Below are 15,319 nucleotides of genomic sequence, written 5' to 3' on the forward strand. Positions count from 1 at the left end.
GTTTGCTCCTAGTTGGGATTCCGTTGGGGTTTCCCCGGCTCGGCCTTGCTGGTCGTCAGCCATTTCCACCCGCAGCACAGACGTTTATCCCCGGACTCAGTGACTTCACAGCAATAACATTCTCTCTGTGCTGTATTTGTTCACTTGTTAAGGTGTTTAATAAAAACACTCAATTTTACTTGTACTCTGTGGTCTTGCTTTTGGGTTCAGCCTTTGTACTTAGCCCGTTACACAAACTGAATAAAACACAACATAACAATGAACACAAAAACCCCAGGTTTGATGTACAGACGTTTATTTGTGGTCAAACACTGAACCAATATTGCAGCAGTGAGAGAAGCCTGAAAATGTTTGCTGTTCAAAGTGTTGAAATGACACAAAGCCAGAGAGTTGGAGAGACAGAGTGAGCTGATGAGCAGAGTCAGAGCAGTAGGTGATCCCCAGTGAGTGGGCTCAGTACTGGGAACACTGGTGTGTCCTCAGTGTGTGTGAGAGTGCAGACTGGGAGCCCTGGGTGGCCTCACAGGTCACAGAGTTCACCTTCCTCCACTGGTCTGCAGGGAGCCTCAGGGTGCTGCTCCAGCTGTAGTGGCCGTCCTTCTGCAGCACCGCGGGGCTCCTGCTCTCCTCCCAGCTGCTGCTGCTGCCGCCGTTCACCTTCCAGGACAGACTCCAGTCTGAGGGGAAGCCCTTGTTGGCCAGGCACATGAACGTGGCCTTCCCCTGCTGCAGCTCCTCTGTGGAGGGGGGCAGCACCGTCAGGGTGGGACGGACATCACCTAGGAGACACCAATCAGCTTAGAGGACAGGGACCACACAGCTGTCAATCACACATCCTATACTTGGACACAGTGACTATGTGAGAGGGGATTTTCTCCTTGAAGGACTTGGTGTCAGATGGTTTTTCTGCTCCACCAGTCACTCACTCACACATGGTTTCACTTCCTGGAAACAAACTCAACTTGGAAATCAGCACAAACAGTCCTCATATGAGCTGAAATACAGCAAAGTGCACTGAAAGAACATGTTCAACCAAGTCTGTGCTGTGTTCTTTCAACTGTTTGACAAAGTCACCAATGAAATCAGAATAATCTGTGTTGTCATTAACATTCATTCAAACCTATTTATATTGAAACCAACATAAGACAACAGTGATTCAGTTCTTTTATCACTGACACAACCTGATGATAAACTGTTAAATATAAAACCAAATAACCTCTGAAAATTAATACAAGTTTAGTCTTGGACAAAATCTGAGCTGAGTTGTAAAAATCACATATTTGTGGAATTTGTTCACGAGAAACATGACGTTAAAAACAGATCAAACTCAAGGCGATAGGTAACGTCTGTATTAGAAACAAAGACAGACTGTATATGATGGAAAATGTCTAATATTCATGGTTCTGTTCAATGCTGTGAACATATTTACTGTCAAACACAAACAGACACATGACAGAGTTAAGAACAAACAGTGACATAAATAACTGACGACAATCACACCTTCATGTCGATTTCAGTTATCACTGTGTAAATCACTATAAATGATTCCAACATAAACTACAAACTGTAACTGACACAATGAGAAGATATTGAGACATTTTTCAATTGTGCATCTGTTTGTAGATTTAGTTGAGTTTTTTTAATGTCACTGATATGATAAACTAATATGTTTATGGTGGAACATGACAATGAACTGATGTAAAACTTGGACTAAAGTCTGAACTCTTCTCATTTACATCAGTGAGACATAGATAATGAAAGACATGTTAGTAAAGCTGCACTGAGGACAACAACGTTTAATAAAATAAAACCTGAAAAGTTTACATATGAAAAAAAAAACAAAACACCTTTTATCCATTTATCCTTTAATCTAAACTATCAGTTATGTTAGTGTCTTTACACCAACAACTACAGTGATGAGTCATTTCACATATTTCTACCTGTTACCAAACAACTACTGTTCACTAACATTGAAAAATCTTGCACAGTCATTTAAAAAAAAGGTTAAAATTGTATCTGTGAAAGTAAATATTGTTGAGAAATGAATGAAATTTGTCGAATTTTGCACTTACTTCCAAACTCCAGTCTGGTTCCTCCACCTCACAAAGTGGTTGAGTCGTCGTACAAAAACCTCTGAGTGTAAAGACACGGCTCTGTGACTCTGAAAACAACAAACTCAACAAAGTCAGTGTGAATCTGTAAAACACAGCAGCATCAGGACAAAATGAATCACAACACAAACACATCAGTACAAATATAAATTTAATTCCAGATTTATTCCATTTGTAAATGCATGTGAAATTAACTGAATTGAACTGTGCAGATTAAAAAAGAAATAAAACAGACATTTACACACGAAACATTTAGAGACAAAAAATACTAATCTTATCCCTGACACATTCCTAATCAATCCAGTGTAAATGTATTGGTCTCTCACACAAATGAGGTAATCTATGTCACAGACCTTCCTATCGATCACATAAGGGCCAGAGAAACGGGCTGATGGAGCAGAGGCAAGACAGGGAAGCAAAAGTAGGACTTTGTCACCAGGCTTAAAATGACGTACCACTGCTTTTTTATCAAAGCGCTCCTACATACTGGCTTGAGAAGAAGAAAGTGCTGCCTTAGATAAAATAGCAGCCTGCTCTAACCGTTCCCGACACTTTGACACAAACTCTGACACACTAGTTTTGGAGGATGACAGAGACAGAAGACGTTCTTAAAGCACTTTAAGTGGACCACGTATTTAATGCCTGAACACTAGTTCAGAAAGACTAAATCTTATGGACTCTTGAGTAGCATTTCTAATAGCAAAAATCACAAATGGTACTCCCTCATCCCCGTCTCAAAGCAATACTTGCTCAACATGGACTTTAATGTCTGATGCCAGGGCTGTAAGGCACCCTGTGACTCTGGATGAGAAGCACTAGACACAGCATGAGATATACTAAGGGACTGTAACGTTTTCTTGAAGGCTTTGGACAGGAAGTAGGTAACCTGATCGGTTTGTACAACTTTAGGGAGTCCGAATGTCATAACAAACTTGGTTAAGGCTTTAATAACTGCTGGAGCTGTGATTTTTCTGAACGGGATTGCCTCAGGAAACCTAGAGAAAACACAAAGCAGTAACCAAAAACTGATTTCCTGATTTAGTCTTAGGTTGGGGACCCACACAATTAACAATAACATGTTCAAATGGCTTACCAACGGCAGGAACAGGGCGGACTGGTGCTGGCAGAACTACTTGGTTGGGTTTCCCCACAGCCTGGCAGGTTGTACAGGTGTTGCAGAAGCAGACTACATCACCTTTCAAACAAGGCTGGGTCAACAACCTCAGAGGATGGATACACTTTCCCACCTGCAATGTCATTCTCATAATGAAATCTATCCCATCAATAGGAAATTGGTCACGACAGCTACTTGAAACACACCACTAAACAACTTTGATTCGACATGGACGTTATGCAGAGGAGCCGGTATATAACTCAAACCCATGCCTTTCACAATGGTACTTAAGTGACAATCAGTTTTAAAACTGAGGCAACACACTGGACAAAATAAATGACTGAGAGCCTCCTGTATCTCGCAGGACCTTAAGTAGGTGCTTGGCTTCTCCTGGGACTGAAACGAAAGCCTCAAAAATGAAAGGCTTAAAACAATCATTAGGGGCAATAGGCTGACAGGAATCAGTAGTACCAGTGAACACCCTGGGAACAGTCTTAATGAGTCCCACATCTTTCACTTTAGATAAGCCAACTGGTTGCTTGTGTTTTAGTTCATCGCACTCCGAAATCAAGTGACCAGTTTTGTGGCAGTAGAAGCACTGTTTTGGCCTCTCAGACTTGTAACTGTCTGAAAAATCAAACTGAGTGGGTTTTCCATTACCTTTCAACAAAGGCGTAGACTCACGCTTAAAGACATTTTTATGCGTAAGAGCAAATTTGTCGGTGGAAACAGGGACTTGCTGGAGTGTAGAAACTTTTTGTTCGTTTAGATAAACAATAATACTCTCGGGAAGAGGAAAATCTTCAAAAAAGAACAGCTCATGAAGTGCAGCACAAGTGTTAACTTTATTAGCAGAACACCACTGGTCAAACAAAAGACTTTTCTCACAAGCAAAATCAACCAAACTCTGGTTGAATGGCTTTTTGAGCCCACTAAAACGCTGCCTATAAGCCTCAGGCACAAGCTCATAAGTGTGTAATATACCTCCTTTCAACTTCTCATAATTCAGACGATCAGACACAGACAGCGAGGCGCAGGCTTCTAAAGCTTTACCACTGAGTTTACATTGTAGTAAAATTGCCCAAACGTCTGCTGGCCAATGTAACACGGACGCAATGCGCTCAAAAGCACCAAAATTAGACTCTATTTTGATCTCTCGAAAAACTGAGACAAACTGTATATTCTTAGACACATCAAATACGTCAAAGGAACCAACCAAGACTGGTTGCTCTGTGCCTAAACCTCAGGCCACTTGAAACTCTAATTTATGCATTTGAAGAATTGATTTGACCTCCAACTTTTTCAACTCTACCTCCCTGGCGGTGGCAGCATCCAATTCAATCCATTTTAGTTTAAGCTCATTACAGAGCTGAAACTCCCGATCCCTCTCTTCTTTTTTGGGTTTTAAGCTGGGTTATGCGCATGTCCATACGGGGATCCTCAGGAGATGATTCTGCCCTTACATCTGCAGATGTCCGAGGCTTGTCCTCCGATTCACCCATGGAACTGGTGCATACACTTGCGGCAGGCTGCTGTGCACCCACAGCCACCTCTGGATGACGACCCACCGGGGACACCACTGCAGCTCCCGCTGTCGTCGACTCACAACCGAAATCACCTGACACAGGCACATCTATAACACCCTCGTTAACTAAGACAGCTGATATTGCTTCCCGCAATCAACCAACAAGCAGCACTGTTGAGACAGTACTGCCATAGTGTCAGGCGATCTCCACCAAATCAGACTTCCTACAGGCATCAAATACAGCCAACATAGGATTAGCTACAAACTCCACTAAATCAAATGCAGCCATTACTCACCAGGCAAAGAGTCAATGCTGATCCGGATCACAGCTGATCACCCCCTCGAAATCAGCTGGGTTGCACCTGGACACAAATGAGCCGGCCCGCGCACCTAAAGAAACCTCATGCGTGCACGCGCACACTTGCTCCACTCCTTCCCAAAGTGGAACAGGAAACCAGTCAGCGTGTACAAAATGCTTACAAAGCACAACTCATGAACAATCCCAGAGTCCTACCTACAGAAAAACTCACCCTAACGTATCTTCTCAGATTTTCCAGGTTCAAGGCTACTTCAAAGACAGAGCTCAGCAGCTGAAGCCCTGCACGTCTATCCCCTTTGGAGAATACACACCCCGAAAACAACAAATTAAAACAAAAAAACAGGTATCCGATGGTGCGCTCGCGGAACGACCAACGACACCCCTCTAATCTAGTCTGGAAAAGCCACGTAAAGCAAATATGCAATGTAGGTCACACAAAACACCCATAACCAACCACAACCATACTCACACACACGCCAATCATATGGTCTCTCTGACAGTGATGAGCCCCCAATCTGTTACATGCCAGGAGGTCTAGGGTGCTGACACAAAAACAAAGAAAGATGTTCCGGGTGAAGACCAAAAAAGAATAAAAATAGGACCAATGGCCCTGTAGCTTACCGGCTAAATTCAAAGCTTTGGGAAATGTATCCAGATGCCATTTATTATCACCCAGTTATGTGTATTTACAGAAATAGGTCAAGCTGAAAGCATGGACGGTTGGGATTTATTCTTTGATAGACCTGGCTTTGTTGAAACAAGTGTTTCACACATATTCTGGAAACAATGTGCATACAATAATGGCTTGAATGACCTACCATAGGTCAACTTCGGTCATGAATTGTAGTGAAATGTGTTGAGAATATATATGTCAAAGAATGTAACCATCAAATAACAATGGAAGGACTTTAAGGATCTATATGCAGCAAAGGGTGCCTGAATGCCTTTGGAATGAAAATATGGTATTTCAAGACGGGTCAACTATCATGGTATATGGGGGGGGCTGTGTGGTCCAGAGGGTTAGTTGGTGGACAGACATACCATAGGCTATTATTGCATCGATCCACTTCCTATCTCTTATAATGGGGAAATTTTTCAAAGTCGCACCAAATCCAGAATCAGATCTGGATCCAAATAATTTCACTAACTTTTGTTGACATCATCATAAAGAAGCTGTATGCCTAGTTTGAAGTCAATTGGAATTGTAGTTTCGGAGAAAAAGATGATTGAAAGTTTTGTAACGGACGACAGACGACAACGACGCCACCAGACGCCACATGACGACAGTAGCTCATGGCCTATCAGCTGGTAAGCTAAAAATGTGGAGAGCTGGTTGCTTGTAACAAAAACCATTTGGAATTTATTATACAATAAGACAGAAAAACCAAAAATTGTATACAGCCAAATTACTTAAAAGCGAACACAAGATTAAGCAAGCAAAAACACTGCAGCAATGGACCTACTGGTCATCTTCATGGTGGTGGCTCCTGGATTTAGGCTGGACAATTATTGGCAGGTGTTGTCCATCAGCCAAACAGGAGGAGGAGACGAGGAAAAAAGTGCTCCAGTGCTCTGGGAGAGTTTATAGTCCTGACACTGGAACTGTGGATGACTGACAGCTGTCCTTCATCACAACACAACACACACAAATCCTCCTCATCAAAAGCATGACTTTGGTCTCCATCCTCATCTGGACTCTCCTCTGCTGCTGCTTCACAGGTAAAGTCCAGACAATCCAACTCCTCTCCTCTATGAACAGCCGTCCCTCTGAGATGAAGAAGACAAAACCATGACGCTGCTTTATGTTTGTGTCTCTGTATCCTCAGAGTCCAGAGGCCAGGTCACAGTGACTCAGCCTGGAGCAGTGAGCTCTGATCTGGGAGCCTCCACCACCATCACATGTACCACCAGTCAGGATGTTGAGGTTTCGGGCAGCACCCATCTGTTCGCCTGGTACCAACAGAGAAGTGGAGAAACTCCTAAACTTCTCATTTACTATGCAACCACTCGAGCATCAGGGATTTCCAGTCGTTTTTCAGGCAGTGGATCAAACTCTCATTTCACTCTGACCATCAGTGATGTTCAGGCTGAAGATGCAGCAGTTTATTACTGTCAGAGTTTTCATGTTATCAACAGTCAGTATGTGTTCACACCATGAAAAACCGTCGTACAAAAACCTCCTTCAGACTGAACACAAACTAAACTAACAGCTGCAGCTGGAAGATACTGCACAGACTCACACAGTTCAATGAACACAGACAAGGTTTTTTTTTTTTATTTTAGAACAGAACACAGTAGAAAGAAGCTTTTTTTTTTTTAATCATACACTACATTATTACACAGATATCTATGTGTTCTTTAAAAGCACAAGATGAAATAAGCATGTGCTTATATTTGACCAACCTTTAGTTGTATTTCTTTTTATGCTGATGACACGTTATGTTTTTTTCTTAAATGTCAGGTCCAATTGTTGGTACAAAATTCTATTAATATTGTTATTAACAAAACTGACTGCTTTAAAATTACGGTAAAAACTTCCGAAGTGAATTGAAAAAAGACAAAAACGTTCATGAGAAATACTTATTAAATGGACCTTTGAATAAAATGATCAAATTCATGACCAAAGACTTTTTAACCGTTCCACCATGACTTGACCTCTCTCATCTAATTGGAAAAGATACAAGACTTTCATTTCATGTCCATGGAAGATGGCAGCCAAGTGTGTGCACAGGTTGGCAGGTGCTGTGTTCCCTCCACAAAAGCCATTTCCACCAGGCTGGTTTTCAGTATTTTATGTCTCAACAATATTAATTTTGTGTAAAGACACCAATATTTTCAAAAGGGAAACGACTGCATCATACAAAATCAATACACCATCTACTCAAAACTACTCAATAATGGGAACGCAACAGTTGTTACAAAGACGCACAAATCGACTCGGATGCAAACGGGACAAATGGAACTGATCATAATGCTGTTAATTGCTGGAAACGTAGAAACGAATCCTGGTCCACCAGATCCAAACACTACAACATCGATGTCTCCTGTTAATAGCCCCCAGCAGCATCCTGGTGGCTCTGGTAGCAACCCCATCAGCCAAACATACTCACCTCTATGGCTCCCGTTTGCTCCTGCTGTACCGGCATGTCTTTGAAGTGGCCTTGGTGTGCCCGGCAATGTGGTGTTTCCTGGCTTGTTGCCTGTTGGTAGTCCCATGTGCACTTGTTTCAGCCCGGGACACCAGTGGAGTGGACTGGCAGTGGCAAGTGTGCTCCCCGGTGTGCCTGCTTTGGGTGAAGCCTGCACACACTCACGGTTTGGTCGGTGTTACCAACGCTAACAGCAACAACTTGGGGCCTGTGCCTGCACCTTTGGATCTGACATCTACGGATGGTTCGGTTGCTGGCAAGGTGGGCCCTACACGGCCCAGACCGACGGTGACTGGCTGCGTTACCGAGGCCCAGACGGGGCTGAAGAGACTTTACTCCGGTGAGTGCACTAAGATGCTGGCATCGTTTGTTGCTCCTGAAGATACATGCCACAAACAGTGCTTTGGATGCAAGGATGTCAGTCTAAGGAATCCAGTGTTTAAAAAGTATCGTACTACCTTTTTTTCTTCTTTTTTTTTTTCTTCTTTTTTTAAATTTTTTATTTTTATTTATTCATTTATTTGTATTTTTTGTATTTTTTTTACTACCAAACTATTTCCTACACTAAACCAGGCTAAAATAGTCTGGGATCCAAAGTGTAAACCCAGTGGATTATTTGAAGGCCACTTAAACATCCAGAGCATGGCCCCTAAACGTGAACAACTGGAACATTTATTAATAAACTTGAACGTCGATATTTTAGGACTGACAAAACATTTAGAAGATACCAGGGCAAAGGAAGGGGTGGGGGTGTTTTATTGTATGTTAGGAAAACGCTAAGATGCAAACAAATTGAACTGCCCAGTGAAATTGAACTTGAATGTATTGGTGTAATTATTACTCTCTCCTCTGAAATGTCATTTACAATTTTCTGCATTTATAGAAAACTGTCTGCAACAACAGATTTCTATGATCAACTGAAACTTGTTTTGGGACTTTGTAAATCAAGCAAAGAGCTGATAATTTTGGGAGATTTCAATGCCAATTGGGATGATAAAAAGGAAGAAATTATCTCAAACATATTACAGAACATTTTAATCTCAAACAATTGATAGAAAAACCCACCAAATTACTAATTGCTCTTCAACCCGAATAGACTTAATATTCACAAATCAGCCTGAGAATTCTCAAAACCTATAATCTTCTAACAGGGATGTCTGATGATAATATTACTTTGTTTTCACTTACTCTCAAATGAACAAACTTTTACAAACTCTCAAAAGCTAGGTTTCATAACCCACAGACATCTGGGAGCAGTTCATGAGTTCATTCCAAAAAATCAAACTCAAAATTGTGATGCAGCTCTGAAAGAGACTGACTGGAGTGAAGTTCTCATGAATGATGATATAGAAAAGGGTTGTGAATCTGTTGGCCTAAAAGTAAATAAAATAGTGGCACAATTTACAAAGAGGGGAAGACGAGGGAAAAACAATAGAAATGCACTACCATGGATAGACAATGATTGTAGAAAATGGATGAAAGAGAGAGATATATTGCTTAAGAAAGCTCTAAAACAGGCATGTCCAAAGTCCGGCCCGGGGGCCAATCACGGCCCGCGGTCAGATTTTATACGGCCCACAGCTTCGGTTTTATAATGTATTATTTATGGCCCGCTTGGACTGTTGATCCGAGTGCATGAATCATAAAAGGTTCCAAATGCAGTTTCTCCTTTCACCTCATGGTGGCAGCACCACTCTAACTCTATCTGGCTCTGTGACCTTGCCGTGAACCCTTTTCGCTAATTTCTAACCACGGCGCCTGTAAATAAAAAAGCGAAAGTTGACAGTGAGGGCCGCCGCTTCCAGGAGAGATGGGAATTACAATTTTTTTCCCCTGAAAATTGAGGTGATTGTGTTTGCCAAATTTGTCAAGAGACTGTTGCCTTGTTTAAGGAATTCAATGTAAAGAGACACTAGCAGACAAAACATGCTAACGCATACGACAAGCTAGCAGGGAGTGAGTGCTTCGAAAAAGTGAAGCAAATTCAAGCTGCTTTAAACTCACAACAGTGACTCTTCGTGTGAACCTGGGAGTTCAATGAATTCACCACCAGGGCAGGCTACCAAGTTGCCAGGTTAGTTGCCTTTAACTGCTGGTGTTATGTACTTGTAGATGTGACACAAATATTACTTTCTGAATGATTTTGTGAAAGACGAGTAAGAATCATATGTTTTCATCTGAAATATTAACAGACTTTGCATTACTGAGTAATATATGAGTAATGATTACTCATATAAGTCATGTTTAAAATGAATGTGGGGTTAAGATTTTTATCAACTTCTTGGATGTTTAAGATACTCCACACAGTTTGTTCTATGTTATCTGACTCCAGATGTGAAAGGAAGGCAGAAATGTTTACTTTTTTTTTTTTTTAATTTATTCACACCTGAGTGGCTTAGATTTGGTTGCATTGCCATTTACAAAAATGATATTGTGACAATGAAAATAAAAGTGTTGTAGAACAGTGCTTTTAAATGTAATTTTTACTATTTAAAAAACGTCCGAAGGGACCACTGGCCCCTGGCAATCTCCACATTATCAGATCTGGCCCTCTTTAAAAAAAAGTTTGGACACCCCCGCTCTAAAATCTGGTCTGACCACTGACATGCAGAAATTCACCTCAGTTAGAGATAAAGTAACAAGTGTAATTCGTAAGGCCAAAGCAAATTTTTACATCAACATTATAAATGATGCAAGAGGAAACAGCACAGTGATTTGGAAAAATATCAATAAATTAACTGGTAAACAACCCAAAAATGTTACTAATAATTTTGAAATCAAAATAAATGATGCCCTTGTGCAAAATCCTGTCATTATAGCAACTGAAATGAAGAAATATTTTGTTGATTCTGTTAGTGAGATAACGCAACAACTTACTCGACCTGACTTTGCACATTATCCTGTCAGTCCTTGTCATGCTGTTTTTAGGATAGAGGAAATATAAGAGGGGGAAGCGGCCAGCTTTATCAACTCCCTCAACTGTTCAAAGGCTGAGGATGTAGATGATCTCAGCACTCATTTTTAGAAACTGCACAAAGATGCAATAATTTTACCTAAAACTCATTTAGTCAGTCTATCTTTTAAACAAAATGTTGTGTCTTCAGCATGGAAGCTGGCTGTAGTCACACCAGTTTACAAGTCGGATGATAAAACTGAAATGGCTAATTATCGGCCTGTGTTTTACAACTTAAATGATGATGTTTATTCTAAGTAGGAAAACAAGTACTTGAAGTCAAATGTGACCTTTTTCAGTAAAACCTCTGACACAGACGTTCAAACCAACTGTAGAGTTCCATTTACAGGAGTCCCAGTGAAGCTCTGTAATTCAATGGTAATGATCCAAAATGAAGGATGTTGTTGTCCCAGTTTAATGGATGAACATTTAGAAACACTGAAAGACAAATAGTGAAAAACCACAGACTGATCCTTGTGTGTGTGTGTGTGTGTGTGTGTGTGTGTGTGTGTGTGTGTAGGTGTGTGTGTGTGTGTGTGTGTGTGTGTGTAATAAGTGAAGCAGTGATTGGTGTGAGCTCTGTCATGAACCTGATGATGTGTTGCAGATCAGCTCCAGCTGACTGACTCTGTGTGTTTGCATATGTGTCCGTCCTCTGTGCTCCAGCCGTTAAGAGGCCAGTGTTGATCAGTGTGTGTCCAGGCCTTTCACAGCCACTGACACACCAACAACACAATGATGATGTCCCTCATGTTCCTGCTGGCCACCCTGGGGCTCCTTGTTCAGGGTGAGACTCTCTTGTGCTTCAGGATGCCACCAGCTTCACCACAATGATGTTCCGCTGGGATGGACAAACACTGGAAACGTCCACCTTCTTCCATCTGTCCTCTGTCTTCAACAAATGACACTCTTCTGTTTCATGTTCAGCATCTTTACACAAATGGATGTGTGTCTGAAACTGGTTTGGTCTTTGTGTTTTTCAGGTTCATCAGGAGATATTATCCTGACTCAGACTCCCAAAGCTCAGTCTGTTGTTCCAGGAAACACTGTTTCCATCAGATGTAAATCCAGTACAGGCATTAGTACATGTCTTCACTGGTACCTTCAAAAAGAAGCAGAATCTCCAAAACTTTTTATTTATTACTCTACAAGTCTTCAGTCTGGTATTTCCAGTCGTTTCAGTGGAAGTGGATCTGGAACTGATTTCACTCTGACCATCACTGATGTTCAGGCTGGAGATGCAGGAGTTTATTACTGTCAGCAGTGTAACAGCCTCCCATTCACACAGTGAAAAACCGTCGTACAAAAACCTCCTTCAGACTGAACACAAACTGAACTGACTGATACAGTTCAATGAACACAGTCTGTACAACGATAGATCAGACTATTTATATGGTTTTGTGCTCACATTCAACTCACACTAACACCAAGATTTCAAACACATTTTTCTTCATATTGTCATGAAATCAGTTTGTTTGCAGATGACATCCTTTTATAAATTATAACCCCATATTCTCCTGTGGTTTGAATAAAGTTACCAGTAATAGAACAGTTTTAGGATTCTGTTATAAACCAGTAGGTCTTTCACCAAACTCATGTTTACATTTTAACTCCCCTCATATCAAGAAAATGAAAAAGTTCACTTCAGACATTGAAGAACAAATATATTTATACAATCCCATCCTTCACTCTCACTATGAGAACCTACAGGTAAAGGTTTGATTCTAAAGAAATCTTCAAAAATGCTGCTTCTCTTTAGTAATAAAGATTGTCTAACGCTAAACTAAATGTTTTCATTTTTCCTGTCAGGTGTCAGATTAGTTCTTGGACCATAAAATCTACTTCATGCTGATGATACTTGATTATTTCTTGTGCAAAAACACTAGACTTTCAATTATTCTCTAATATAAATCTTAAGTAAAAGAGATTAGATGGAGTTTATCATTTACTGACTGAATTTGGTGCCTCTAACACTTCAACCCCATCATGAAAATTAATGCATCTTAACTGAAGATACAGAAATTTTGTAGTAATAATTTTCAAAGCAGTTTGTACCAGATTGATTGGATTTTAATGTTACAGCAGGATTATCAAATCACACTGACACTATAATTATACTTTTGTATCTTAAAACACCAAAGTTTATCCAGTTTTGAGGTTCATGAAGCAGAATTCCCATATGTCTATTTACTAATAATATTAAAGACCTTAAATTACTATGTACTACTCAGTTTCGTTTTACCTTTGGAGCTCAGTAACCATGGCAACGGTCAGGCATCACTGCTGAACCGTGACAACAGACAGGTTTCAGGACCAAAGATACAAAGATAAAAATAGTCACTCAAACTCAATGTTACATTATTAACATAAAATATTCATGTTTGATGAATATACATATTATTTGCTGCAAAACAGTTTAATAATCAAACAGTTGTAGAAGTTTGTAAATCAGACCCATTAATGCAACATTTAGATGAAATCAGTATTAACATCAGAGGATTTTCACTCCTCATACTCAGTTTGTGGAACAGGTTGTGTTACTGATAGAGAACATTTGTTCACTGAATGAAATACTCTGAGAAACATTAAATTTCACAAGTTCAGTCATTAAAATAAATAACATGTACAGACTAAATGTTGAGGTTAAATGTTGATTGTATCTGATAAAGAATGAACATCAGTCTGTGAGCAGACACTGAACCTTCAAATACCTGAAATATTAACAAACTACAAACATCTGAAACATATTTACCCACCATGTGGAACTACAATATAAACAATTCCTCAATAAAATATTTTGTTTTTTAAACATTAATTGTCAAATGAATCTTTCTGAACCTGTACAGTGTTAAATTGATTATGATGTAAAATCAACTCCCACATATTCCCAATCAATACTCAAATAAAGTGATTGATCCATTGAGGTGATTGTTGATTAGAGTTAATCCAGGTCCCTGTTGGAGTGAGTCCTGATTTCCATACAGTGACTTTGCATCAGCAGCACCATGCTCCAGTGCTCTGGGAGAGTTTATAGTCCTGACACTGGAACTGTGGATGACTGACAGCTGTCCTTCATCACAACACAACACACACAAATCCTCCTCATCAAAAGCATGACTTTGGTCTCCGTCCTCATCTGGACTCTCCTCTGCTGCTGCTTCACAGGTAAAGTCCAGACAATCCAACTCCTCTCCTCTATGAACATCCGTCCCTCTGAGATGAAGAAGACAAAACCATGACGCTGCTTTATGTTTGTGTCTCTGTATCCTCAGAGTCCAGAGGCCAGGTCACAGTGACTCAGCCTGGAGCAGTGAGCTCTGATCTGGGAGCCTCCACCACCATCACATGTACCACCAGTCAGAATGTTCGTAACTCTAACTATTTAGCCTGGTACCAACAGAGAGATGGAGAAACTCCTAAACTTCTCATTTACTATGCCACCACTCGAGCATCAGGGATTTCCAGTCGTTTTTCAGGCAGTGGATCAAACTCTCATTTCACTCTGACCATCAGTGATGTTCAGGCTGAAGACGCAGCAGTTTATTACTGTCAGAGTTATCACTACATCAACAGTCAGTATGTGTTCACACAGTGAAAAACCGTCGTACAAAAACCTCCTTCAGCTGCAGAGGAACTGATCTGATCCACAGCTGCACTGAAACTAAAACACTAGACGGTAACAACACTATCCAATCCATAACTGAGATAAATCACACTATTTAACACTTTATTATTATTGTTTTTACACAGTTTTAAATCATGAGCTTAGCATCAAAAAATGCCACTTTACTCATCCAATCCTTTCATAAATACTAAACTTGATTTCTTTGATTGTTTTTACTTCTATTAGTTTTTATGTCCAGGTTTTTCAACACAAAAAGTAAATATTTCCAGATTTATTAAAGATGAAAATCATATTATACCATTTTATACTATGACAATCTACTCTTTATTCCAGATTTGTAAAATGATTAAAGTATTTATAATTTATTTTGGGTAAACATCATCTTTCTTCTGAAAAAAAATATTAAACTCCAACTATTTAAGGAAAATGAAAGTTTCCTCTTTTTCCAGCAGTCTTTACCTGATATTTGAAGGTGATTTCTTTGGTTATTTTCTTTCTTTCTTTTTTTTTTTTACTTGTCTTT

The 15,319-nt window shown here is 40.1% G+C and overlaps 4 gene segments (V, D, J or C); 3 read left to right on the plus strand and 1 right to left on the minus strand.

Moving 5' to 3' along the window:
* Positions 1-277: 277 nt before the first annotated feature.
* LOC115439475 (Ig kappa-b4 chain C region-like) lies at positions 278-5,039 on the minus strand. The segment is given in 4 exon segments: positions 278-779; positions 2,073-2,099; positions 4,658-4,843; positions 4,979-5,039. Coding segments are annotated over 4 exon segments (600 nt in total).
* A 1,819-nt stretch (positions 5,040-6,858) lies between these two features.
* On the plus strand, positions 6,859-7,227 carry LOC115439476 (Ig kappa chain V region 3381-like). The segment is given in 1 exon segment: positions 6,859-7,227. A coding segment is annotated over 1 exon segment (369 nt).
* Positions 7,228-11,801: 4,574 nt separating this feature from the next.
* Positions 11,802-12,462, plus strand: LOC115439589 (Ig kappa chain V region 3381-like). The segment is given in 2 exon segments: positions 11,802-11,958; positions 12,155-12,462. Coding segments are annotated over 2 exon segments (360 nt in total).
* Positions 12,463-14,284: 1,822 nt separating this feature from the next.
* Positions 14,285-14,766, plus strand: LOC115439576 (Ig kappa chain V region 3381-like). The segment is given in 2 exon segments: positions 14,285-14,336; positions 14,444-14,766. Coding segments are annotated over 2 exon segments (375 nt in total).
* The last annotated feature ends 553 nt before the right edge of the window (positions 14,767-15,319 follow it).

The sequence above is a fragment of the Sphaeramia orbicularis genome, chromosome 19, assembly GCF_902148855.1.
Source record: "Sphaeramia orbicularis chromosome 19, fSphaOr1.1, whole genome shotgun sequence".
In the NCBI taxonomy this organism is placed as follows: domain Eukaryota; kingdom Metazoa; phylum Chordata; class Actinopteri; order Kurtiformes; family Apogonidae; genus Sphaeramia; species Sphaeramia orbicularis.